The sequence below is a fragment of the Anser brachyrhynchus genome (assembly GCF_964034855.1).
Source record: "Anser brachyrhynchus genome assembly, chromosome: 6".
In the NCBI taxonomy this organism is placed as follows: Eukaryota; Metazoa; Chordata; class Aves; order Anseriformes; family Anatidae; genus Anser; species Anser brachyrhynchus.
This window is the reverse complement of record NC_137700.1, coordinates 20,630,983-20,658,778: the sequence shown is the minus strand read 5'-3', so window position 1 is coordinate 20,658,778 and position 27,796 is coordinate 20,630,983. Positions and strand designations below refer to the sequence as shown.

General features: G+C 47.4%; 1 protein-coding gene across 4 annotated transcripts in view; it reads left to right on the top strand.

Annotated features, from left to right (window-relative positions):
• The window catches only part of MICU1 (mitochondrial calcium uptake 1), a 97,026-nt gene extending 69,234 nt beyond the window's left edge, over positions 1 to 27,792 (top strand). For all 4 annotated transcript variants that reach the window (XM_080598373.1, XM_080598372.1, XM_080598374.1 and 1 more), the window contains 5 exons: positions 3,703 to 3,900; positions 15,842 to 15,979; positions 21,700 to 21,808; positions 26,482 to 26,571; positions 27,576 to 27,792. In XM_080598373.1, coding sequence (XP_080454499.1) covers positions 3,703 to 3,900; positions 15,842 to 15,979; positions 21,700 to 21,808; positions 26,482 to 26,571; positions 27,576 to 27,736 — 696 coding nt within the window. In that variant the 3' untranslated portion in view covers positions 27,737 to 27,792. The remainder of the gene's footprint in view (positions 1 to 3,702; positions 3,901 to 15,841; positions 15,980 to 21,699; positions 21,809 to 26,481; positions 26,572 to 27,575) is intronic.
• The last annotated feature ends 4 nt before the right edge of the window (positions 27,793 to 27,796 follow it).

Sequence of the window (27,796 nt, the reverse complement as noted above, 5' to 3'; positions counted from 1 at the left end):
CTGTCAGTGGGGAGAAAAGTGGCATCTCCAGTTGTAATGCAACTCAGCTTTCCCATCACCAGTACTTTTAATAACGAGTTGCCACCTCTGTTATCTCCTGATCTACCAAATAATCATGGGGTCCCTGATGCTTCTCTAACCCTATGTATCATGGAGCTGTGCGTTTAATGGGTGAGTGGAAGCTGTTGCTTCAGGGCAAAGGAAAAGAAGACTCCGTGGTCAGAAAAATAACCTGCCCTTGTTTTTTTATGCTGGAGGGCATGTATGTTGCAATTTGGAGACAGTGGAAAGCTGTTTGGTGGTATATGAGAACAAAGCAGCCCCAAATGATGTAGTTACGAATTCTTACTTATAGGTTGATTGAATGACTGCTTAACTTCAGAAGAGTCTGTAAGAGGTCATGCGTGGGGCATTTGCTCTAAATGGAAAGAACTAGTGGCAAAGCAGCTCTGTGAAATTTACCACCGCCACTTCCAATCTTCTGCTGTCATCCTCCCTAAATTATTTTGGGTTTGGTGCTGTTAGTTTGCTCTGGAGCTGTGTAACGGAGCTGATTAACTGCGTGTTCTTAGATGCAAACTTCAAACCATGATAACACTGGAGTGTGCTTATCGCCAGTGTGGTATATCTTGAAGCGATCACTTGTGTTGTAAATCTAGGAGTTCGTTCTTTTTTCCACTGAGTGCAGATTTGAATACCTAGCCATGCCCAGGATATCATGCTGCTTAGCGCTGCCTCCCTAAACACAGATTTAGCTTGGAAAACAGGAAACCAAGTTCTTGTAGTCAAAAATACTGCTCTTCCTTCTATATTTGCCAAGTACATGAATATAGTACTACACCACAGGCATCTCATATTTAACTATTCAAGATGTGTTTTACGGTAGTTATTAATGGTCTAAAGAGAAATCATTTGTGTAGATAAATGAGTTTAAGGAAAATGGGAAATCAGCTGCCTACTAAAATTGCAGCGAAGGCCAAGGTATTAACGCAGGTGTCATGCTTGGCTGTTTTAATACCTAGTTAAAGAAAGGATGCATATTTTGGAAGTGCTAAGAAGACGAAAGTACAAAATAGATTTAAGTAATCTCAAATCATCTGGTAGGCAACAGGAAGGTATCTGTGCAGTAAGTCACACAAAAATCCTCAGGAAGGGGAACATATTTTTGTTAAGCTTGTTAGATGTGTCACTGCATCTATATAAAGGAATAAAATTACTGTTTAGCATTGGAATGTATTGAAGACTGATCTTCCAGAGCTTTTGAGTCAGAAGATGAAGGGACTGCTTTGGGAAGTGAGAAGAACCTGACAATATCGAAGCCAGGAAAAGTGTTGGAGAACATGAGCCTTTTGACCCAAGTGGTTAGTTGAAGCAAATTGCCACCATCTGCTCCTTGCAGATAGCAGCATAACTGATTTGCTGCACTTTGCAAACAGAATTAAGGTAAACACATAGCTTCACTGGGAGGCGCATATATTTTTTTTGTATAAGCACATACACAATCATTTCTAAAATAAATATTTTCTCACTCCTTATGGAAATGCCTCAGGACATTTTAAGGATGGCAGGGTTTGAAAATCTGTCCCATAAACATTGTACCTGGCAGGGACAGCCAGAATTGCCCTTTCCTGGGGAATATGCCACTAGAAGTGACAACAGGTTAAAAGAGCAATGCCTTTTTGCGGAAAAGGGAAAGAAAAGATTGGGCTCAAGCATCTTACCATCACTGCTGGCTGTGGGCACATGGGAATGAATTTCATACTCTGTTTTCACACATCGTCTTTGGAGAGGGCCAACAGCAGGTCTCTCTTCTCATTAACATCTGCAAACCTTGAGTGTTCATCAAGGAAAAAAAAATCACTTGTGGTAATGGAGCTAATATGCAAGTGAGAGGCTTTAACTACCCACCAGGAAGATATTAATTTCTTGTGCCTCGCTGAAGAGCCTCAGATTTTTCCCTGCTGATGCATATACACAGTGCATAGCACTAAATAGTTTGGTGCCTGCATCAGGATCGTCTTTAACTTTTCATCCTTCAGGATGTAAACCAGAAATTGTTAGTTTACGCTCCTATTCTTAATTAAAATGTTGGATGAAAAGTAGTTAACTTGCAGGCAGTGTTATTATAATTTCTCTACAAACCATTGCTTTTAACTATTTTCCTTGATTTTTTTTCCCCTTGTCTGGTCCAAAAGACGAAAGAGATCAAACACCTAAGCTGAAATGCATTTAAAAATAAAGACGACAGCAAAGCACCTGTGCAGAATCGTACGATCGATGAGCTGTGGGGGAGGACAGCACTGGCAGGACTGGAGAACAACTTGTGGCAGCTGCCTGCATTTCTGGGTATTAGGAGAATTCCCGAAAATAGGTACCAGCCAAATGGGTTTGGCTCCGGTGCCCACAGATGGATGTGCAAACTGTCTGGGGCTTCTTATGGATGGGGAGAGAAAGAGGGCCACGGGTCTGCCTGGCCTCAGATGCCGTGTAAATAACACCCAGGAGAAGAAGCTCTATCGAACCGTCTGCAGCGTGGTAAACATTTTGCTTCTGCAGAAGTAGGGGCAGGTTTCCAAGCTGGTCATAAACTGCATCGCTTCAGACAGCTCATAAATATTTGCCTCAAACGTGCGTGCGGAGCTCACGGTTCAAGCGGAGCACAAAGCAAAATAAGGAGCTGCTATTTACAGGGCTGCTACAAACCAGAGGACAAGATCCTTCCTCACATCACAGTGCCTATTTCAAAAGAAAATTGGCAGGAGGAGGAGGAGGCTGAAGGCGAAGCAGTGGGTTTTGCTGGAGCTCCAGAAAGCCCCCGGGAGCCTCTCCTTCTCTCAGAGCCTCTCCTTCTCACTCTGTGGCTACCCCTACGATACATAGCACTAAGCAAATGCCTTGATTACCCCTCACGTTTGCGTGGGACACTTAAAATAATGAGTTCTTGGATTTTTTGAGCTGTTGCATCCTTCAGTTTGATCTTTTGCCCTGTCTTAGGGGGCAGTGAACTTGTCCTGGGTATCCTTGCCCTGTCCAGTAGCATCTGTTTGGGTTGTGTGATGCCTTTGAGAAGGCATGACGTGCTGTCGAGAGCTTGAGAGGAAGAGTTTTTTAACTGGTAAACCTTGCGCCTCTCCTGTGCGGTCTCCAGCCATTTTGAAAGACAGGGCTGTGTGCAATGTTCATGCACTCTTCTCTGCAGCTGCTCCCCCATCCCTGCTCGTGACTTCTCACTTTCTGGGTGTTTTATTCAGCCTCTCGACCATGGAACTTGACCAGGACATGCACACGGCATGGTTTGCTGTGATTCTCAGAGCAGAGGGTTTTGTAAGATACCGCTGTTACAGTGCATGACTTCACACTTGGCTGTGTTTGTGCAAATATCCATCTGCTGATAACTCAGATGCGTTGTGGGGTGTGTTCTGCTGGGGGGTTATTTGGGCTGATGCTGTCTGAGGAGCCCTTTGCTCTGCTTTGGGCAGCCCCTGCCAAAGCTTGGGTGATAGAGGAGCTTACAGTTGTGGCAGAGAACGTCAACTGGCAAGAAAGGGTACCCTTGGATAGAAAAACCCCAATTTTGTGCATGGGACAAAGGAAATGCGATGTGAGCTAGCTGGAGCTAGTGCCAGCTAACCAGGGTACTTGGTTAACATAAGTCCAATCCAAGTGGATTTGGTACTAACATCCTCCTTCTTATTTTTTTAGGTCCAGAGCATCATTCGCTCCCAAACCAGCATGGGCATGCGCCACAGAGACCGGTCAACCACTGGGAACACCCTGAAGACCGGCTTCAACTCTGCGCTGACGACGTACTTCTTTGGGGCGGATCTGAAGGGGAAGCTCACCATCTCCCACTTCCTCGAATTCCAGCGCAAGCTGCAGCACGATATCCTCAAACTGGAGGTTTGAGTTACTTTTGTGTACGGGGAGAGGGCAGTGCAGCACACCGTGCTGAATTTGTGATGAGCGTGGTGCTCCCCAGGAACACCTCCAGCTCTTTGCAGTAGCAGAGAGCTTTTCGGAGCTCTTGTGGAGCTGCAGCAGCAGCAGGAGGCAGGTCCTGGTGTGTGTCCCTCCACGTGGGGCTTGCCTGTCCTTGGCACTGCCTAAGTGGTGATTGAGATGCTCTAGAAAAAGGCAAGAGGTGGCCAGCAGGCTGTTGCTCCCTTACCAAGGCAGGTTTGTCTCAGTCCTGGTGAGTGGACTGTGCCTGGAAGGACCAGCGGTTATAACTTTCACAAAACTCTTTCCCCGTTTGCTTCACTGTTGTGAACATTTCTGCTGTGTAAGCATTCAATAAGAAATGTCCATCTATTCTGCCTCTTCTGCCTTTCAATTGAATTGAATGCCTTCTTTTTTCTTTGCATCACCGTGAGTTAACAGCAGCACCCGGTCTCCTCCTCGTAGCTGCATAGCTTGACTTTGCGCACCAAGCTTCAAAATTTGGTTTTGAATAATGTGAGTGCAGGAATAGCAATGGGGATTACTTGGGGTCTGTCTCGGCCCCCAGGTGGAACTGACTTGGTTTAATGTAACGCACTTTTCTGGAGCAGGTTCAAGCTGGCTTGGGTAAAGCCAGGTTTTTATTTGCATCAAAAGCGAGGATTTTGTGCTTGAGAAGTCGTCCTCCCAACCATAACCTGGTTAAGGCAGCATTCGGAGGTCACTAGGGCTTCTGCCTGGTGTGTGAATGTCCACGTGCTCAGGCTGTGGGATCCAGCTAATGAACGGCGTTTTATTAAGTTGCCGTCGAGTCAGCCACTGTGAACCTAACCTGAATTTATTCCCTCTTCTATTTTGGAGTTTTACAAAGTAAGGAACTGACTCAAGGACTAGGCTTTTTATGAGGGTAATTGTCCAGTTAGCTGAGTTCATTTAACTGCTCATTAACGCTGGCGGCGTGCTGTGCGTTTGCAGGGGGAATAGGTTGGTGGAGGAGAATGTTCTTCATGGACTGGAAAGTGTCAGTTCCTCAGCTCCTCTACAAATGGAAAATGAATGAAATACTGTTTAAGGTTAAGAAACCTAAGGTGAAACTTGAACTCAAAGGGAGGCGAAATAGAGATTTTGTCCTTGCTTGCCATTCTGCTTTGACTTCCCACTGCCACTTTCTCTCCAGGGCCAGGCGATGAGCAGGCACTCAAGGATTATTTCTAAGCCCGTGCTGGAGTCATGTGCTCCCTCCACAGGTTCCCATTAAGAAGCGACGGGTTTTTTAGTTTCTTAGTACTTGTTCTTCTTTTCCTTCTGCAACAGTTCAGTTCTAGTTTAGTTCTTAGTGACTTCAGCCAATTGTCCATCTTTCTGGTGAACATTTAGCTGCCTTTCTAAGATGCTATTTGTTAGTTTGGGGTAGTACAACATAAGATGTCTTGGTAAGTTAATATCCTAAAAGCATTGTTACTGAATTCATGAGGGCACCCTTGAACACAGTACCATGCTGTGCTTAGCATTTTTGATACTCATTTGAACTGAAAAATTGAGCTGTGGAAAGCGAACAGTTTTGTTCTGCCAAACTTGTCTTTTTTTCCTGAGTTCATGGTATTAAAGCACTTGATTTTTCTGTTCGTAGTTCTCATTGATTTAGGCAACAGACCTATTTCTGTCCTCAGCATTATGTAACGTAGCCACTCTCCTCTCGTGCTTTTCTCTCTTCTGACATTATCTCCCACCTTCTCTCCTTGCTTTGCATTTGATGTTTTTGTTCACGGTTAAGTAGCTTTTCACACAAGTGCCTAGCGGGTTCGTGTCGTTCCTTTTCCAAGGAGGGCTCTAATGAACTCAGCCCCTTAAAAAACATGGTAAGTCAGAGAGGGGATGTTCCTCAAGTATTTACCCTGATCTGTGTGAATCAGAAGAGCCTAAGAGGTGGTGTTAGGAAATAGCTGTACCGCAGAGCAACAGGTAGCTCTCAGGTAAGTTTTAAGGCTTCCCTGGTGTTGTGTGTCTTTCCCTGGGTGATGACCCTGGGAGCACAGTGGTGTTGGATCCATCAGAAAGTGCCCAGCTGCCTGTGCACGTCGTCTCTGGATCCTTGTCAGGGTAGCTGGGGCTACCAGTGGGCTGGGAGGAGCAGAAAGGAGTTGGTGACAGCTCTGCTGGCCTCATCTGCTGATCCTTGACTGGCTTAGCAAAATCAGTACGCGGCCTGAAGATGGGATATTAATTTGAAAACCTATTTGTGTTCATTTGAAATGTCTCAGTTCCAGAATAGGCTCTGGGGGAATGTACCATCAACATGTCTGAAGATCTGTCCTGGGGATGGTGCAGCCTCTGGGTGGCACAGGACATCTGTTCTCAAACTGGGACTCACTTTTTCTTCATCCAAAAGGTCTCTACTTGAAATAAGACTTTTCTTAAAGCTGTTTTCCCTTCAGCTCAGGATTCAGGCATATCTGCAGTTAATACACTTAAGAATCAGTTTCTTCTGCTGCCTGTGAAGGTAGAACAGTAGTTTCTGACCACCTGCACCTACTTTCCTCTTACTGGTCTTGGTTATTTTTTCTGCTTCCCAAAATATTCATGCGTATTTCTGAAGATTGAGCAGAGACTTTCTCAGAGTGATTAGATGAGACAAAGCCACGAACATTTCAGTGTCCCAGAAGGGTGAAGTGCTGTCAGCATGGTTAAGTAACTGTGGCCACTGCCTCCTTCCCTTTTGCTTCACTTTATGAAGACGTAGCAATCAGCTCAGTTGTGCAAGGAAAGGATGAGCAAAGTAACCACAGCCAGAGGGAAAAGAGAAGCTTTTAACGGCTTATTGCCACTTCTTGTGGTTTGGCTGCCTTGGTGATTTCCCTCCTTATCTCACTGCTTCCTTATTGTCTTCCAGTCCAGAAATTGCATGCGAAGTGCGTCTGCTTCCTACAGGAGAGAGTCACTAACAGGCGCCAACCCTGCTGTCAGTGAGTTTCTATCTGCGCCGTAGGAAATAATACCTTTAGGAAGCTGTGGCATGAGCAGACTGGGAGTCCTTGCTGTGTTGTGAGTTGCTGTGGGTTAGCTAGGGCTGTGTATTAGGGACCAACCCAGCCAGTGGGGCAGGCTCCCAACAAAGTCTTCGGCGTTTTCTTACCACTTTGATGTTGCATTGTATTAGCAGCTTTGGAAAAACTCCCTTTCTTCTTGTCAGTGTGACAAATGGTGACAAGCTTGGAGTAAGCAAGGCAGTGTGGGCTCTCCAGCCATCGCGTCCTGTATGCTGTGTTTGGCTTCAGTAGTGTTTTTTTGACTGAAATTGTTCTGTGAGTTAGGGAGATGGATAGGACTTGACATCATCGGTTATGCTATTTCTGCTCGTTGGTGTCCTAGATATCCCCGTGTCCTTGGTGGACTAAGAGGAGTCCCAGCCAGCCCATGCGTCTCTTCCAGCCTAAGTTTTTCTGTGATTCTGCAAGTAGATGCAGGCAAGATGTGGAGAACATAGAGCTAACACATCAGTGTCACCTCTTTGCTTTCCCAGACAGGTAACCCAAAATGTCCTAATAGCAGTGATTTCATCTCCGTACTGAGTTGTGGTTTATTTCCCCGGGTCTCCTTTTGCCAGCAGTGAGGTGGGTGCCTGTGGTGTAAAACCTTAGCCAAGTTTTTTATTTCCAAAGGGCCTGCAGAGAGATTTCTAGAGCACGTTGTTTCCCTGCAGGTTACTCGGGGGAGGGCATTTGTTCTCAGCTGAATGGGTGAAGCAGGTACTAAGCCAACCCTACACCTTGTGGCTGTGGGGCTGATGCCACAGCTGGAGAGGTAAGGTTGTGCAGCACGGCTTTTACCCTGGAAACGCCTATTTTCACAAGGAGTGCTGATACCACTGCTGCTTGGCTTGTTTTTCTATCAAAAAGGGGTGATGGATGGTGTCAGGCTGTTCCGTCTGCTCGTTTCTCATTAGAAACCCTAGGTCCTTTTGGATTTCAGCCCTGTCTTAACAAATATTCTGGCTTCAGAAGGCATTTCTACAGCTTCACAACCTGATTTTAGTCCAATAATTTGTCCCGAAGTGCCTTCCTCTTCTGAATCTCTGCACTGGGGTAGTTGGTAGCTGAGTCCTGTGCTAATTAACAAAAACTACCATGTTAGCAGCTTAGTTAAGTTGTGGGGTTTTTTTTGCATTCAGCCTTATTGCTCTATGGCCTTGCAGACTGCTGCAGATTTTTTGTGGTGGTTAAAAACAGCTGAAAATGCACCTCTTGGAGCCTCTGCTTGTCACAGGGGAAGAGAGATTGAACGGAGGATGGGGATCCACATCAGGAGGAGCCAGGCGCAGTAACAAGTACCTCTGCAGGTGCTGCACAACTTGAGAGCTGCTGTGGCAGGAGTAGGTGGCCTGATCCCTCAGGGCAGTGAGAGGCAAGCAGTGGCTGCCAGGTAAAGCACAGAATTAAAAACAGGCAACGCACAGAATTGGAGCAGGGGATGGAACATAAACCAGCTGAAAGCAGGATGAAAATGGGAGACTTCCAGCGATGGTCGTCTGCCACCCAGCTGTGTGAGCTGGGGTGCTGGGAGTTTCTAGACAGATAGCTGCAATGATTTGGAGCACTCACCATGGTTTTGATGCCATTCAGAGCTGCTGTCAGTGTGCTTTTGTCCTGGCATGTGAATGGAAAGGGTCCTTTGAAGTGTTCCAGTTGACCATACTGCCTTCTTGGTTAGGGTTTGGGGAAAACTTAGCGCTCCGTTTTTGTCCAGTGTCAGCCCAAGATTTGGTAAGTTGAAGTGGGATGTAACTATGGGGAAAAAAATCTCAAAAATAATAAGTTATGAGGTTGTCGCTTGGGTAGTTTAAAGGAGAGAGATGGGAAATTGAGCTGTTTCAGTAAATGTAAAGAGTCACTGGAGAAGGCTGAGGCCGGTCATTTTCATCTACCACTAAGCCCTCTATTGCTTGTTCTGTTGTTAAATGTGAGACAAGGAAAGTTGGGGTTGACAGTATGTTTGCTTTGGGGCACCACAGCTGCCAGGGGACTGAGCGCTGCTGGGACATTGCTCAAATGCATGGGGACAGCTTGGCCATCTCCTCCTTTGGGGTGGTTGATGATCCCAGCAGCTGTCACGATGCCTGGTTTGTTGCACCTCGGCTGTGCAGTGCTGCTTTGTTTCTTGAACGTGCACCAGGTGATTGAAATGTGCTTGATGCAGCAGCTCTACAGGGAAGCTGTTTGAGGGTTTTATTAGGATTTCTATTTATTGCATTGTTAGTGCCAGGAGAGGGTTTTGCTCTGTAACAAAGCAGCTTTATGAAGTGTGTGTAAATCCACTCCCGAGCTCCTGCCGGGCAGCACGAGGAGCCCTCCTCTGGTGCAGGCAGCAGAGCACTTCAGTGGAGCCTGAAAATTAAACCCCCAGAGGGGTCAGGAGTCTCTGACTTCTGCATCATCCTTCTTCTGTATGAGCAAACGTTTTGGTCACCTTACTCTGGAAGTGCAGTGGGTTTATTTTCTCGTGGCAAATTGAGCACCAAGGCCAAGCAGAAACAGCATAAATCTCACTGGCAGTGAAAGAGATCTGTTTTAATAAAACTGTGCCAATTCCACAGGTTTTTATTCGTGTTTTCAGACCAGCTTGGGTGCGTGCAGCTGGCCAGTGGGTCTTGCTGCAGGGATGTCGGGAGCTCCTTGTGTTTCTGATCTTTGCTTTCTTCTTGTTCAGCAGGCATGCAGGATGGAGAAGCTTCTCCATTCCTCACATTTGGGTACCAGGAACATTTTCAAGGGCAGAAGTGGCAGTAACACAGGCAGGGCAGAGAGCAGTAGTGGGAGCTGGGGCTCATTCTCTTCCTTTCCAGGCAGTCAAGAGAAGGCTTCCTTCCAATTCATCCAATGTGCCCTTTCCTGGGGTATTACAGATTCTTCTCCTTTACATTTTCTTCATTTCATTCCCTCCCTGCTCGAAATTTCAAAATGCAGCTCTTTTCAGAGCTGGCAAGGAGTTATTTTGATTCATGAGGATGAAGTTAAGGTACAGCCATCTTTACATAACCTTTTTTAATTGCTCATTAAATCGTAACAAGTTGTTGGTGGCTGGAATTAATTTTTTCCCCCTTGCAGGCAGTGGTGCCATGCCAAGGCCAATGAAATGTCAAAAGCATTTATCAACCACCTGGTCTGCAGGGATTTCAGTGCTGCTGATGGATGTAAATTTTTAACTTTGCTACTACATATTCACTTTAAGCTGCTCTTGGAGAGCGGAGGGAAAGGGAAAACAGGAAAAGCATTCAAAAATTGGATTTTGCTTTTGTGGAAACAGCTCCCCTTCTCCCCCATGCACATATATATGTGTGTATTTATAGAGGTGGAAGATGCTGGTAGCACTGTGAGCATTTCTCCTGACCCAGTCCGGCTGTACAACCTAGACTTGAGTCCAGGGAGCTGCAGCCCCACAGCTACCTTCCAAATCCCTTTTTTTTGGGGTGGGACAGATGAGGTTGCTGGGTTTTAGGAAGATTAACAGTGCTTTCTTTTTTTTTTTTTTTCCCGTCATATTTGTATATGCAACTTGACAAGAGAGCCTGGCAGCCTGCTTCTTCAGAACAGTAAACAGGCCCAGTGCTGCAGCAGTTTGCAGATAAATAATGTATTACAGCCTGTCAAATAAAGCTTTGAGCAACTACTACTTTAAAGGGTCATACATTGTGAATCTGAATATTACCCTACAAATCACTGTCCAGATCCTTTTGACTCCTTATTACATACACAACACCGCCTTCAAAGCAGGTCACCTTTTCCAAGTACCCTTAATACTGGCAGAATTAGTATCAGCAGTATTTCTGTTCTAGATGTTTGTTTAACCAGCATAAATAAACTCAAAAATCATCCCTCAATGCTCTTTTCTCCATCCAAAAGCCCCTGTAGATTTTTTTTCTTTGTGAATGGGAAATAATAAGTGGCACATATACATTTCTTTTATAGGTGCTTGTATTGAGATTTTAGGGAATTTATGGATTGTTTTTTCAGTTGAAGCCTTCCTAGAAATTTAGAGACATCGCGCTGTCCGTGCAGCTCAGCAGTTAGTATTCCTCTCGCAGGGTAAGTCAGTGCATTACATTCAAGTCCCACACCACAAACCCCACTGATTTCTCCCTTCTGTCACCCCAGGGCTGCCGGAAGGGTTGCTCGTGGAGGTAGTGCTGAGCTCCTGTGTCTGCTGGAGCTGGGAGTTAAAAACCCTGCGGTATTTGTCAGAAAAACAAGCGGGCTCCTGATGCTTGCAGTTACAGAGGACAGGGTTTCAGCACTGGGGGTTTAGGTAGAAATTTCCCACGTGTCTTTTTAATGCTATTGCTTCTGACGAATGTATAGAGGAGGAGAATCAGCCAAAATGAGAAACCTGCCCCGAGGTGTCTGGCACCAAAGTTTGGCCTTTTTCGGGAGGAGCGGTGTCCTTGGGGTAAGCTAAAAAGACACCAGTATCACCTGAAGTTCTCTTTCCACAACACTGCAGTACTGCAGCTGAAGGACTCCTCCTGCCACACTGACCCTGAGCAGGAAAAGCAGTGGCACAGCCCTGGCCCGAGACCTGCAGAGCCTAGGATCTGCACACCCGTGCTCGTAAAGACACGATGCTGCTTGTGCCTTAAGCTGTGATTTAAACTCTCACTTCTGGCTTGCTGTTTTCTCAGACCTGACGAGTCAGCACTGACAGGGTGGGTGGCCTGAGTCCATGGTGGCATTTGCCATGTCCCGTGCTTTTTGAGAGGACCCCAGGTGGCTCGTCAGCCGTCAGAGCCGCCTCATTACACAGCAGCGAGCACTCAAGAGGAAACCGATGGCCCTGCTTAAGAAGTTTTTTCTTGATTTTTTTAATAAAGACACTTCTTGCAGTGCTGCCTCTGAATTGGTTCAGGCTGGGTGCTTCTCAGAGGCTGGCGTTTGATTTCCCGCAGGAGCAGGTAGATTGGGCTAGTCAAAATAAATAGTGAGGGCTGGAAGCGGAGGGATTATGGGTCTGTCGTTTTATGGTGGATCCTTGTATTGCCTTTCTGTGAGAAGCCCTGCAATTAAGGGGATGTGGAAGCAGAGAAAGCAGTCTCTTTATATTTGCCTTCTGCTCTGCTCATTTGAAACCTTTCCTCTATGTGCTGAAGCAAAAGTTGGTAGGCATATTTATTCAGACAGAAAGCTGAGTTAAAAGCTCATAGTTGGAGATCTGTAACAAGTTTCTCTGAGAGAAACATGGATGTGTTCTTTCCTGCATGATTTTTTGGAGGGAGGAAGAGGGGTGTTGAACACACTTCCCTGATTTAGCTTAGTCATTTTAATGATTGCAGAGGGTGCCCTAAGGTATAGTAATGATGGACCAGCCTCGGGAAGCTGCTTCAGGCTGGCATTGGGAGCTCCTGGGGCTTGGGGCTGTGCCCCTTTCCCCTGCCTTTCCACCCTTCTGGGAGCACGCTAGGTTTCCCCATGCATCACACCAGCGTTAATGAATATCAAAATATCAAAACATTTTATTACGAGTTGCAGCCGTGTGGGTGTGCGCATGCAGAATCCGCTGCTGGCACCAAGTGGCAGCGGCTGGGAGCTGTCCGGGGACGCTCGGCTCACCCGAGAGCCGCGTTTGGTGTGGTCCTGACAGAATAACCAACCCGCCAGAGCGAATAAATCCCTCCTAAGCCTCAATTTATAACTCAAAATGCATTGTTAGTTGTGAGCATGCGTGCCCTTGGGCAGAGCAGGAGCTTCCTCCTGGTGTCCCAGTGCTTGGAGCTGCCCCTGCGCTAGCTTTGGCCATGCTTTTCCTTTCTTTAGATGAATGGAAGGGAAAAAGGCCATCGGAGAGCTTGTTTGCTGGTAATAGATCTTGGCGTGCCCTGCCCTGCATCACATCCTCGTGGGTTTTCTTTTCCTCCGAGTGATGGGAGAAGGGACCTGCACAGTAACGTCACAGGCATGAAGGCAAAGGGACATGGTTGCCTGGAGAGAGGGAAGTTTGTTCTGCTTTGCGAAGTGCCTGTGGGGTTTTAATGCTGTTCACAGGCCATACATGGGATATTGAAAAGAAAACCACTCTGGGCTTTGCACCCACCTTCATTTTCAAGTTGGAGACAGCAGGCGAGCAGTATTCAGCAGTCCAGAAGACACTCGAGGAAGGCAGGAGAAAACAAATCAAGCACATCTGCTTCCAGGCAGGTAGCTGGGGAACGGGCTGTTCCAGGGGAGTATTTGGTTTTAGAAGTGAAAAAAAGGCTTTTCTCACAAATCATTTGAAGCCAGAAAACTTCCTTTTTTCTTCTCACCAGAATTTTTCTTTAAATGATCTCCTCTGCTCATCCCTCCCATAATTAATTTCAGCACCTCCAACACCAGCTGGTGGCAAGCTTTGAACTTTCTTCACCCAGTGCTTGGTGACTAACTTTCTCTTAGCTCAGCGGTGATTCTGTTCGAGGTCGGAGCCTGGCTGTTGACCGGTGGTGCAGATCAGCTGCTTGCCATCCCCTTCCTCGGCTGTCCGATGCAATGAGCACCGCTCAGCTCCTGCTGATACATGAGCGCAATGCCTGCCTGCCAGGTATTGACTTCAGGCATCTGGGAGTGCTTCGGTTAAATGCTAAAGACATTCATTTAAAGTAAGATAAACGCAGCGTAATGAACGTTTATTCCCTGGTTTCCAGGCTTTTTCATTTAATGTGAATAATTTTCGCGTGGTATTTTGACTCGTTAATGCACGCCAAGCTAGAAGCAGTTTTGGAGCCCATAGGGCAGGGGAACGAGTTGGTTTGTTAACCAGGGCTCAGGATTATCTTGTGCTTTAAAGAGATTTCAATAAGTTATTTTTTTACATCTTAACAGAATCAAGATAAATCTAAAGCAATCTCCCAACTGTGTGATAAATCAATAAATAAATAAATGAAGCTCTTTCATCTCCTGCAGTGGGTCTGCTGTGAGAGAGGCTCTTCCTGTAGGATGGGTGCTGATGGCAACTCAAACACCAAAAGGCAGAGGGGAACACTGAATCCCATTTTTTTTTTAAATAAATGTTGTAAAAAAACAAAAATACTGCAAGCACTGGCGTGCTAGTTGTGTTCCACATCTTCATGCTGCTGCCCAGAGCTGGTGAGGTCTTTGTACTTGAATATTTGCTTATTTTTAACAGATGCTGGGCAAAAAGGTTGGACTTGCCTCCAGAAGGGCTTTCCCTGTGTGCCACGGCTCATGTCTTCGGCAGCTGATGCAACAGCACTTGTCAGGTTTGGTTTTGCTGCAGTACAAAAGGATCCCAGTGCCAGGAGTGGAGCAGTGGCCAAACGCAGAATGTGCACGTTTGGCTGACCTCTGCCCAGCCTCTCTTTGTGCGAGAGGTGGTGCCAGCAGCACCTGCTGTGCTAAAACTTGGGGTATTTGAAGGCTGCTGGTAGAAAGGCGCTGGTTCGTGTCTTTTAGGTTGAAATTAAGAGTGTTATAGGAGAAGTCAGTGCTGGTTTTGAAACAGTGCAGACTGTTTTTATGTCTCTTGGTTATTGTAAAATTTCTTCACAAGCCTCATAAGCGTGGCAGAGACAGCTGTCTCTCCTTAGTAAGGAGGAACACACGATTTTCCTCCAGATGAGTTTTTTCTTTTCCCCCGCACGCGAGAAGGGCAGAGGCCAGCGTTTTGTGGTCTGAGTAAATGCCAAAGCCTGCGTCAGACAGCAGGCTCAAGAACCATCTTTTTCCGAAATCCTGCTTGCGCCACTCAAACAGAAGTCCATAAGGTCAGGCAGATCCTCCTGGCTAGCAACAGCTCTCGTGCATCTTCCTAAATCCTGGCTCCTTGGACCAGGATGCACAAACCCGTGCACATGAGACCCGTGTGTAGTCAGCGGCCTCTGCAGCTCTGCCTACACAGGGGATGAAAGCACCGCGGGCAGAGCTGCTGCCTCTCATCCCCGTGCTCCCCACCTTGATCTCAGCTGGGTGCCATGCTGCCGTTTGTGTGAGTGGTGTAATTAAGTGCGATCGAGGCAGAAATGGCCAACGTATCCAGCAACGTCGTGTCAAATCAGCAGTGCTCTCGAGCTAAATGGGTTGTTCTGGAGGAGCTGAAAAACTAATTGTGTTAAGTGTCATCCTCAGGCTTGTCATCAGCTGCACGGTTCCTGATATATCCTAAGGAAATCACGTAAGGGATTCTGAGTGCTGAGCTCTGTGAAAGTGGAGTCTGCTGAAGTCTGGTGTTTCGTGTCTGTAGAGCCACAGAGGAGGGAAAAGATGAAATCTGCATTATTCCTCGAGCAGAGACCTGCTGCTCAAACGCAGCCCATGCCCAGAATGGGAGAGTTGCTCTTCCCTCCTGCCCTGCAGCAAAGGCCAGGAGAACACCTGTACAGGACTTGAAGCAGAGAAAAGCTGCAACGTGGCTTAATTTTTACAGTGTTTTTTTTCCTGGTTTATTTGCTACCAGCCTCCTCTGTAAGCAATCATCACACTTCTACCTGCACACTTAGCTTAGTCCTGCACAGCTCTTTGAGCAAGCAGGAAAAAGTTGCTGCAACAGCCCAGTTGTTTGGGTGTTTATTCCGATGTCCAAGCTGGAAGCTCATGTGAAGAGCACCTTAGTAGTTTCTTCTTGTTTTCCACTCCTTTTGGAGACCTGCAGACACTAGCTAAGTTCCAGGTTCAAATAATCATCCTGATTTTTCAAGTCCAGCTCTACAAATACTGTCCCCAGTAAGACAAAACTAGGGGAAGATGCAGAAACTTCTCAAGAAGTTGCCCATGGAAAGAAAATGTTGACTTAGTGGTGGAAACAGTCCTGGTGGAAGCAAATATTCAGATGTATTAGGATTTCTTCTATAAGCAGCATTTTCTGTGATGCTCATTTTTTATTACCAAACCTTTTTAACACCACTGTTTTCTTTTCCCCCTTCCAGTTTGAGAGGCACGACCCGGTGGATGGGCGGATCACGGAGCGGCAGTTCGGCAGCATGCTGCTGGCGTACAGCGGGGTGCAGTCAAAGAAGCTCACCGTCATGCTGAAGCAGCTCAAGAAGCACTTCCAAGATGGAGAGGTCAGTGGTGGTAGCAGCAAATCTGAGAAGCCTTTTTTTTTGGGGGGGGGGGGGGGGGGGGTGACACGACAGGCACCCCGCACCATGCTGAGAGATGAGCTGGTGGTCAGGCTCAGTGGGTAAGCTTGTAGGAGAAATGACACCAATGGTGTCAAACTGTGTGGGGCTGAATGATGCTTCATGGCAGAGAGGGACAGAAACCCCAAAGATTTTGGGTTTGCCATGAACAGGGCTGAGTGCAGGAAATTACTTTTCTAAGCAGCAGGTTGATGTGCAAGGATCTCTCCCTCTGCAGCAAGCAATCCGTCTTGTAGAGAGAAGCACCCACACCTTTTGAAGCAGTGTGGGGAGACATGCTGACTTTGCAGGTGATAAATCTGATGCAGAAGGCGGGAGTGCGGTGCTTGGTGTCCTGATGAGGGTTTGGGCTTGACCCTGTTGAAATGAATGCTGTAGTTTTCAAAGCTTATGTCTGCTAAATGGCAGTCTGGTCTGGAGCCAGAATAAACTCTGAAGACGTGTACCTAGTTACTGGCTCGACCTTGGTTTAATTAGATGCTGTGACTGGGCAGTTTATTATTTAGTTTATGAACTTAGGTGAAAAATGATTTGAATTAGTCATGATTTAGAGAGGAATAAGGCTGCAGATTCTGTACCGGTTAATTTAGTGAGAGACCTTGGGATAAAATCTCTGTACTAAGAGGATGTGCTTTTATCAGGTAAGGCAAGCATGGGGTGCTAAGTTACTTCAGTATTTTGCTTTGGTAAAGATGGATTGTTCTTTTATTGATTAGGTTGTAAACATACAATTAACCAAAATGAGAATGGAGGGAAGGTCTTTGCTATGTTTTGGGTTGGTCCGGCTGTTTTAGAGCCACTTCCTGATGACATTAGAACTGGTGTTTATTTTTTGACAGTTCTCAATGCAAAGCATGTTGCGGGACAGAAGTGTTGGGGTCTAGTCCTTTTTTTTATCCCTTTTGGGGGCTATAAATAAAATTGTCCTAAACTCCTGTGATGTTCAGGAATCTTCAGTTCACACAAAGCTGCACCAGTGACCGTTTTCTCCTGTTCTCCTCCTCCTGCTGGGGCTACGGAGGAGAACTTGGGCACGCTGAAGCAGCAAGGCACATACACTAAAAGGTCTCTGACAGCCCCGAGGGCAGCTCCTTGTCACCCTTTGGCTGCAGGGACTTTTCCTGATGACGGTGCTCCAGTACATGGCCAGGTGAAAACCTCCTCTGGTTTATCTGAGGGCTTGTGTGTGTGTGGAGGCTTTTCCCTGTACCCAGCTGTAGGAGTTTTGAGTGAACGTGGAAGCCATAAATCAAGATCCTCTGCCACGAGCGAGCTTTCTCATCTCAGAAATTAATATTTATCAAAGCCTTTTACATTACACTGGTCAGAAATGTTGAGTTTTTGGCATCTGTGAGCTCCAGGAAAGCTCAGGAAGCGCTCGGACCCAGATGGTGCTGCTGAGAGCTGCGGTGGTCTCTGTTCCTTCGGGGCTGAACGTACAGCATCAAACGAGTTTTGATCTCTCCCTGCACAGCACAGAAGCTCAGCACTTTTGGACATCCCCAGTGCTGATTTCAAGCAGAACCTCATCAGCAGTATCAGTATTTTGGAAGTGTCTCATTTGTCCTAACACCCTGGGGAGGCCTGAGCTCAGGTGCCTTCGTGATGCATTGTTTCACAGCAAATACTGCAGGTGAGGCCAAAAAGCATCCAGTGGAAAAACTGAAGAAATTGCCTGTTGATACTAGGAAATCTCTCTTCCCAAGCTTTTTGACCATCGGTGTTTCCAAGGCTGCAGTTTTGAGTCTGTTTACTCGATTTCTGAGCAAAACGCTGCAGATTTTTTCTCCTATACCTTTGTTCCCCTTGAGTTTTAGCAGGAATTAGTTGATTTCTCGGGGAAAAATGCTTTGCAGCTTGGCAGCTGTGATGTCTGTGTGACAGAAGACATCAGCTCTACTGTTACATTCACAGACTGTCAAGTCTTTGCTGTGGCTTTATATACATATTGAGCAGTAGCTGGGTGTATGAGAAATTAGTCAGAGGACGTTATTTTTGGAAGGATTCTTCCAGCAGATGTTCCCTTCCTTCCATGTGTCAGTCAGACACCTGACATCTGTGGCAGAGGAAGAGCTTTTGTTTCCACCTCATTCCTCATTCCCCAGGCAGCCAGGTCGTGTTTCTATTTGTAGGTAACAGCCAGCTTCAGAGCAAGGCGTCTTTTTTCTCTATTCCTGTAACTTTTAAGGAGAGAAATTGTGAATTGGAAAATAAGAGTTGATGCTTTCAAGAAACGGGATTGTTAGACAACACACAGTTCCTTAGACCAGGGGAAATGGAGCACCCAAAATGAGACGGCCCCTCTATTAGCAAGGTGTGCAGTGGTTTAGGGAGATGCAAAGCATGCAAGAAGTGCTGGCTTTTTTGCACAGGAGGCAGGTGAACATGCCAACCAGGGCAGCTCAAAGCCAGTGGTGATGCAGGGCAGAAATCAGGCACTGAACTCATTGGTTTCAGCAGGTTTTAGCTTGCAGAAACCCCCAGCCTGCTGCCTAACTTTGCATCATCTTTTATCCAAGAGAACCTTTCCATGAAAGCGTTTCCCCTCCCGGGGTATTTTAACAGACCCGTCCCTTGCAGATTTGTGTGCAGCACTTTGCATCTAAGTATGCTTCTGTGCTTTTATGGCATCACCCTGGTGCTGCTGTCGGTGTTTTTATGTAGCTTCAATTTTCTTTTCAGAAATAGGACTGCCGTAGCCAGAGCCACGTTAATTGTCTTTTGAGCTTCCTAGCTAATTTATCCAGGGATGTGCTCGCGAAGTTGTCTTTGTAAATGGATGCAGGATTAATCTGGAGAGCGTGCTTCACTTCAAGCAGCAGGAGCTCGATGCCGGCAGTGCTTCTTCCTCTGCATGTGGGACTTCGCCCTGTGCAGAGCCGTTGCAGAGTCTGCTCCTCGCCCATGGAAAAGGGATGGAGCTGCTGCTCTCCTCTGCTCTCCCATGGGTCCCAGGCCTCAGAGAGATGCTAAGGCTGCTTGGCCACCTCACCATTCATCCTGTCACTGAACGCCGTGGTGGTCAGAGCAGTTTGATGTGTTTTGCAGGAAGAATTGTTCTACCAAATCCTTTTGTTTCACACTTGTAGAGCAGCATTGTATCATTATCCGCACAGTTTACTAACCTGCTGCAACCCTGCTCTATGTCAACAGCAGCAGGAGCTTTGACTTGGTTATTTCTTTCAAAGCAAGTGGGAGGACAATGATTTGGATATTGAATTGCACCAAACCCACCTGGCAAGCTTCCTAATCCAGCGTTACCTTGCAAATACAGTTTACCTTGTGAGTGCTTCCCGAGGACACCTGCCCCGCAGTGCTGTTGGTACCATCATCCAGCCTGGGCACAGCAGCCTCGCCAGCCCGCAAGGCAGTACAGCCATGCCTTTAAGCTAACCTCGAGCCCTTCTCCAGCATTGTTATTCCGTGTTCCTGCCTTGGGGAATGGCTTTCTTGTACAGCTGATAATCTACTTTCACTTGTATGGGTCTTGAAGAAAAAATACCCACCTTGCTCTGGGTACCTGCAGTTCTCCCCAGGTAGAAAGGAAGTGTTTGAGCTGCCTGAGGATGCATATTGCAAGCAGATATACATATACGTGTTTCTAGAGTGTGCCTGCTTATGTATCACTTTTTCCTTTTCATCGTGCCAGTAATAGAAAGCATGGATTCAGGCTTCTGAATTAACAGCTTGATCAGTGCAGCTTTGAAGTGGAGAAAAAAGGAAAAAGGAGCGTTTTCTTCCACCGATATCAGCAGAGCAAGAGAGAGGCTATCCCCTCAGGTTTGGAGGGCTTTCTTCTTGGGGGAGAGGGTTTTTGTGTTGGTTTTTAAAGCAGAGAAGGGATGGAAATGAGGAACCAGGGAGGGAGCCCTTTGGCAGGTTAATGTTTATTGGGCTTTCAGTGGAGACATGAGTGACTTATGAAGAGCCCAAGCAGCGCTGACAGATGCATCGACAGGGAACAGATGAATTCCCCTCCCTGGCTGCTGACTGATGGTGATCATCGCAGCTGGCAACTTGTCAGCATGGTTCCGCACCCATCCCCTTCTCCGATTTTTTGTAACTGGGAAGGAGTAGATGCTGATGCCAGCCTCAGTGATCAAATTCGTCGATAATACATTGAATTTCGTAATACCAGCTAGATTTTTGCTGTGGAGATTCAGGATGTGTGTCCACATAAAAGCCTAGAATAGCAGGATGCCTCCGTATGTTGTGGCTTTTGCTTTTTAACTGGTGACAAGGACCACAAATTTACATATGTAAGGATGTAAACTTTTCCTGTTGCTGGCTGAAACAACAGGAACCACAGTGCTAAACCAGGCGCCACTCTGCATGAGCAGCAATGCTGCTTGGCCTCGATATTTGCCATTTCCTGCTGGAAAATCCAGGAAAATGCTGAGCTTGGGCTCTTTGCTTATAGTGGTGGTTGGGGTGCCTTGTGGCCACTGCTGCAAACAGCAGATCTCAACTGATCAGGTAAGTCAGGGTGTAATTTCTTCTGCTGGCCTGAAAGTGGCCACAGCGATCCTGGTTCCCTCAGGGGTTCCAAATTCGTAGTGCTCTGCTCAGTCCCACACTCAGCAGGGAGATGTTGGGATGGGTATCTGAATTGCAAAGTTCTTTTCTCCTGTAGATATGTTGTTCAAAACAAGAATCTTTGCACTATCTTCTGCAAAAGTATGTGATATATTGTCCTAGCAGAAGAAAAATATTACTACATTCTGCCATACAGCTGTTAGCACACCGCTTGGAAAGCAGGTTTACATTTGGAGACAGTTCCCTGTACAGTGAGTGGGGATTTTTTCCTATACGTTGTCCATGTGTGCACTTTGCATCTTCTTTGGTCTGGACCCATGAATCCCGCTCACAAAGCCTGCTGTTGCACTTGTTGGTGTGCTCTGCAGCGTGTCAGCCATGCGCTGCCACGTGCTTGGTTTCGCTGAGGACAGGGATGAGCTGAAATACTCCTAGGTAGGTTGCAAATTGTCTGTAGTTCTGCTTACAATTCCAGAGGCACCGTGTCTGTAGGAGAAGATTGTAAAAAATGTGATTTATATTTCAAAAAAAAAAGATAGGTCGCTTCTCCCCTGATTGGAAGTCGTTGGGAACGGCTCGAGCAGGGTTACAACAGATGATATAAATTAGTATTTGGCAGCCCCAGCTGAAGCATGCTCTCTTCCATCCGGACCATGGAACCCCGCTGTGTTATGCAGTCAGGATTTTCAGTATCTCAGTACATCAATCTCCCACTAGATGGTACAGGAGGAGGCTGAGCCTGAATTCCCCTTGACAAGCTGATGTATCACTCCGGAGAGGAGGGCTGGGGGGTTATTCCTGCCGTGAGGGAGCAGTTCGGGTGCTGCAGCTCCTGGCGGTCCCGCTGCAGGGGTCAATGCAGTCGGCTGCCACATTTCGCAGCCCAAGAACTGCACAAGTAAAATAGAGCAAACAGAGCCAGCCCTGCAGCATCCTGCCACCAGCAGCAAAGCTCACTCGGGCACGTCTGCCTACACGAACCTGCTTGTAGCAGTGTCTGGACCCCAGCTGCAAGCTCGTGTGGTTGAGTCCCTTTGTCAATTGTTACCTGAGCAGTGTCACAGTCTCCTTTTCCCATCACTAAGTCCCTCTTTTCTCCATCCTAGGGGCTGACGTTTGAGGAGGTGGAGAGCTTCTTCACGTTTCTGAAGAACATAAACGATGTGGACACGGCGTTGAGCTTTTACCACATGGCTGGAGCCTCGCTTGATAAAGGTATTAAAACTCAAGAGGCAGGCAGCATGGTTCACAGCTTGTATTTGGGTTTAGGGAGGGGTTGAACAAGCCCAGTCTGATGGATTAAAAATGTCCTGAGACCGCAGTTCCTCTGTGATGAGAGGTTTAACTTCTGCAGTGCATGGATAAAGAGGGATTTCAGGTTTTATACTTCCCTCATTTTACGTATAGTGAAAAATGCCAAAGCTCATAGCCTGAACAGATCACGGAATCACCTAGGTTAGAAGAGACCTCAAAGATCACCTAGCCCAACCTCTGACCTAACACTAACAAGTCCCCCACTAAACCATATCACGAAGCTCTACATCTAAATGTCTTTTCAAGACCTCCAGGGATGGTGACTCAACCACTTCCCTGGGCAGCCCATTCCAATGCCTAACGACTCTTTTGGTAAAGAAGTTCTTCCTAATATCCAACCTAAACCTCCCCTGGCACAACTTCAGCCCATTCCTCACGTCACATCTCATCTAAATCTCCCCTCCATTTGTTCAAAGCCATTATTCCTGGTTCCATGGCCACACTCCCTAACAGAGTCCCTCTCCCGCTTTCTTCTAGGCCACTTTTATGGGTAAGGTTAGGTGGCCAAAATGCAGGACCTAGCAAATTGCAGCCTCATCTACCTTGTTCCACACATTCCACATGACGTTTTCCAGCTCAGGCTCTAGCCTCTCATCAGTGTAACACAGAATCATGAAGGCTGGAAAAGACCTTCAGATAATCTGGTCCAACCGTCACCCTGCTACCAATGTCACCCTCTAAAACAAGTCCCTACGCACAATACTGCTCTTCAGCAGAACCATTCGGGTCAGATGTGTGCAGCTGCAGAGCAACCTGGTGGGTACACCACTGGCTCTGGTGCCGGAGCCCAAGCATTCAGGGGTTCTTCATCACCCCAGTCTTGGGAGCAGCATCTTTTCTTCTTTTACAATGCACTTGAAAAAGTTGTTGGAAATGACAAGCTGTAAGAAGTTTTCTTGCAAACTCTCTTCCATAGGGGTCTCCATGACCAGGGGGTACTGCTCAAGCCTTGTCTTGTCTTTGCTCAAAAGCAGGGGGCTTTGTTTAGAAATAAGAGCCAAATGCTGCATTTGTGCTCTAAAACGCGAGTAGTGGCACCCGAATTTTCTCACTGGCTGTGACCTTGGGAGCCCGTTAAGTTCCTTGTCTGAGTGTTAAAGTCTCCAGAGCACATCTGTTCAGATAACCCATCGTCCAGAGAGCGAGCGTGGCCAAGGAGCTGGCTGAATAACCTCAGAGCTGGGTGTTTCCTGGGGAGTTTGGTCGTGGTGTGGTTTATTGACCAGACCAATCCCTATCATCTCATCACGTATTTCCTTTGAGGGCTAAGCCATTACAGCTGTGTTACCAGATTTGACGTGCTGATTAAAACAAACTTATTTTAAATGTACAATACATTGAAAAAAAAGTCCAACTCTGCTGCTTGGGTCTGTCACAAAGGCGTGCCTCTCTTGTCTAAACCTCTTTTCGAAGTGTTGCTTATAAAATACTCTGAGAACACAGAAGACAATGGTATCTAATTAAACAGTGGGTTTTTTTAAGTTTAGTGGAAGTTCTTGTCTACTAAGAAGTCAAAGCTGATGTATGTAGGCAGCTGCAAAATTAAATGTGTCAGAAGCAAGTTATTTGCCCAGCTGTTGCTGTTGGGGGGATATTAAGGCATGGATAGGTTTTGGGGCAGTGGAATTGCAAAGGGAGCCAGATGTGTCACATCTCTTCCTGTGTGTGTCCACAGCCCTCCTTAGCTTTGACTTTTCGGGGAATCATCTGTGCTCTTTCCTTTAGATCATCGCATCTTAAGGCTTAAAGTTAAAAAAGAACCCGATGGGTTTTTCCTTTCATTTAGAAGTAAAAATGAGCAAGAAATGCTGCACATGAAATATGGATGTGCTGCTGCTTCTGCAGTGTGCCGTGAGGAGATAATAGCCTAGCAAATCTAATTTTCTCAGCACCTACAGTAAATTAGCAACTGCCCGGTCACGGAGTATGTATTCCTGCAGTATTTAGGTCTACATGCAGGTGGTAAATCAGTGCAATTGCTGTTTAATTACGTGCGATTAATGAACTTGTGCTGGAGCCTCAGCCACTGCTCTTAAGAGTCCTGTGGTTGGAGGAGGAAAGCCTGGGGAGGTTTCGGGCTGCTCTCTTCTTTCAGGAGCCCACCAGCTCTGGAAAGCCTCAGGGCAAGGTCTGGTTGATGCTGACACCATGTAAAGCAGGGGGGAGAAAGCCCAGCTGGGAAAAAGCCTCAGTGTGGGTGCTCCAGCAGCATCAGCCACACGAAGGGTGTTTTACTGGGGTCCTAATGAAGCTGCAAATTAACCTGCAGCGATACGCCTGGGTTTTGCAGCAGGAATCTGTGCTCCTATGCTTAAATTGTCTGTGCACTGCACGTTCCCCATACGCACGCTCACCTAGCCTGGGCATCTCACCTACAAATTGAATAAGCAATAAATGGGCTGCATCCCTTCCTAAAGTCAAGTTCTTGTAGGGTTGCTTAGTGAAAAGCAACCAATTGCTCATCTTATTAGGAGAAGGAAATAAAAAAGGGTAGTTTGTGTCAAATAAATTGCTGCTAACCTAATGTAGCAAACTGATTATTAGGATTTTAGAAGTGCTGTTTAAAATGAAACAGGAAAAAATGGATGGCACCGAGCAGCTAGAGCTGGGCAACTCGTCTTCTGTGATGAATTAAGCTAGCGTCTTCTAAAGAGGATGGTAAAAGTGTATTTTAACGACCCGTAAAACAACACCCAGATTAGTCATTAGTCCATCTTTGATTTTTATTGGCACCACAACAGTTGTCATTGTCTTAGCATCATTTAGAAAACTTGCCCGGGCTTCCAGCTAGCAGCAGGCTGGGAGACGAATTCATCGCTTATCCCCCCGTTGTGGCGAGGGTGGGAATTGCACTTTTTTGCACAGGGTGCAAGCTGGTCTTGGTAGAGCTACAGCCCAGCCTTTGCTTCAGCCTCACAAGTCAGGACCGTCGCTGAAACGAGCTGGTGAGGCTGTGGGAGAGGTTGCTTTGAATGCCTTGCTGTAGGGGCACTTCAGCAACAGGAGGAAATGCAGCATTCAGGTAAATTGAGATAAACCATCAGCCTGTTATTTTGGCCAAATGATTAATCTCAGAGAGAAACCTGCAGCTTGCCATCGGCCTGGCTCTGGCCTGTTTGTGCAGCACGTAGACAAGCCCTGCTCGTCAGCTCTCCGTGGGGCATTGCTCATGGTGTGCTTCCGGGCACTGGAGGGAAAACCAGAGCTGCTGTACCCTAAACTTGCATAAAATACTCGGATGGCTCCTTAAAGGAACTAGTGTAAGACTGTAACACCTGAAATTTTAGAAGAAAGATACCCTTCAAGGTATAAAACTAATACTTAATGGCATCAAATCCTGGAGGCTTCCCTGCATACAGATCGATGAAGCCAGCAAAAAATCCAAACTGGGAAAAGGTTTTGTGAGGTGTTTCCCCAGACAGCACCTGTTTCATTTTCCAAAACGGTAAAGAAATGGCACTCGTAGTTCACTTTGGTTTTATTTACCTGGTCTGCGACGCCCTGTAGTCGGAAGGACGTGCATTGGAGGAAAGTGGCGTCAGGGCTTGGTCCAGCACCTCTAAGGAAGATTTCTGTGAAATTCAGTGTTGCCATCTGAGGAAATACAGACTGCTGCTGCTGGCTGAAGTGATTGGCCTGGGCTAGGAGATGGCCTACAGCACTTAACCTCTATCCTTCCCGGGGTCTAGGTGTGCCAAAGCACCTCTGCAACCTCGAGCTGGCAGGTGGAAGGTCTTGCTGGGGAAAAACTCAGCTGAGAAACAAGTGTAGATAAGCTGTGAATACCCGTGCAATGTTGAGACACTTCTGTTTGGGTCTGGGTGATGCTATTACAAAGCAAACCGGGTTTCTCCCTAGCTTTTTTTCACCCAGCCCCCTGAGGGTTTGGTTTTTTTCCCTTTATGCAGCAAAATCTGCTGTGTAACCCTGCCAGACTGATAGCTCCACAGATTGCTCTTTTCTAGAGGCATGCCTACAGCTCCTGCCTGCTGCTCTGCTGAGGAGCTCAGCCGAGAGGCTGGGGGAGACGGGATGTGAAATAATTTCACAGCTCTGGATCTTGCAGCAAGGTCAGCCCTGCCTGCTTGCTGCAGAGCCTGCTGACGGGAGGTACCACATGAGCTCTTCCTGCAGCACTGGAGCTGGGTGGCACCGAGTCTGTGCTGGACCTGGGTTGCTTAAATGGAAAAGCTGCTCTTGTTTGTTAGTATTTTATTAATACTATTATTCCCAGCCTGTTGTAGTAGTTTTTCAGAGTCTCATTATTGCAGCACTATCAGCAGGACCTGCCTCAATCAAACCACCAGGAGAGGTTAAGAAGCTTCCTACCCGGTGCTTGCTGTCACGCTGACACTTCTGAGTTTGTAACCAAAGGGGGGGATAAAAAGCATCACCTAAGGGTTTTGAACATTGATCTCGAACCCAAAGCGTGTTGGTGCTTGCCAACAGCCCTTCCACACCCCAGTTTGCTGCAGTAGGGAGGGGAAGGCTCCGAGGAGCCTGGTGCTGGACGGGATGGGGACAGAGCTGGGGGGTTTGGCCCGCGCTCACCACCTGCCCTTGCTCTCTTGCAGTGACCATGCAGCAAGTGGCCAGGACGGTGGCAAAGGTGGAGCTCTCCGACCACGTGTGCGACGTGGTGTTCGCGCTCTTCGACTGTGACGGTGAGTGAACAGCCTCCCGTGGCACTCTCAGCCCTGAGAGTTGAGGAGGAGAAATACAGGGAAAGGGCATCAGCCACGGAAGCTGCCCAGTGCTGGTGGCTGGCTGAGTTACACACGAGCACAGAAAAGTGCCCGTCTCGAGCCCTGCCCCGTGGCTGCAGTCCCCTTGGCTTCAGCCCCACCTGCTGCCTTGTGCCTTTGCTGCATCTATTTTATTGTATTTTATTCCGTGGCGTTTTCTGATCAGGTGATCAGACTGGAGCTCAGAGTGAATCCAAGGATATCCCAATGTTCTCAATTTGCATCCACACGTGGCGTCTGATAAATATTTTGATAGCAAAGCTTTTGGGGGGAGGGGGGAACTGGTTGTGGTTGCCTGACAAATCCGCCATCAGGAAGGTGCTGGGTGGAAAAGCAGGCACAGAGCTCAGGGCTTTCTGTCGCTGTTTATAGGCATGCATCAAAAGCCCACAGAGCTGGGGGGAGTTCTGCTCCCCTCCTGGTATTTCAGTGGAGTTTCCCTGCCCCGATTTGCATTTGGATGCAATGCAGAAAAAAAAAAATTGAAATGGAGAAACTCATTCATTAAATATAACCTCCCTTTGATCTGGGAAGCTGCCGGCACGGGGGGTTGTTTCCTGGGGGCTGCTGCCCCTCAGATTTCTTCCATGCCCAGTTTCTTTCCAGTGCATGCCCTGGGCATTGGCTTTGTGGTGGGTTTTCTGTCCCCAAGAGCCGGTGCCCTGCTGCCGGGCCCTGTTTCTGCAGGGCTGGGGTTTAAACACCGCTGTGAGCTGCTGTGTGTGACCAGCTCTTGTGGGACCCCAAGGTGAGGGGGACTTCAAGCTCTGCGGGTGGGTTTGGGGTGGGCTGCTGCCCTCTGAGGTACATGGTGCTGGGTCGGGGGTGGGCTGCTGCCCTCCGAGGGGTGTTGTGGAGGGTTTGGGGTGCGTGGCCGCGTTTGCGGGCACCTGTAACGTGTTCCTCCATCCCCTTCCCCGCAGGGAACGGCGAGCTGAGCAACAAGGAGTTCGTGGCCATCATGAAGCAGCGCCTGATGCGGGGCCTGGAGAAGCCCAAGGACATGGGCTTCACCCGCCTCATGCGCGCCATGTGGAAGTGCGCCCAGGAGACCGCCTGGGACTTCACCCTGCCCCGGCCCTAGCGGGGCCGGGCCTCCCTTGTCCCCTTAATTCCCCTAACGAGCTCGGATTTAACCAACGTG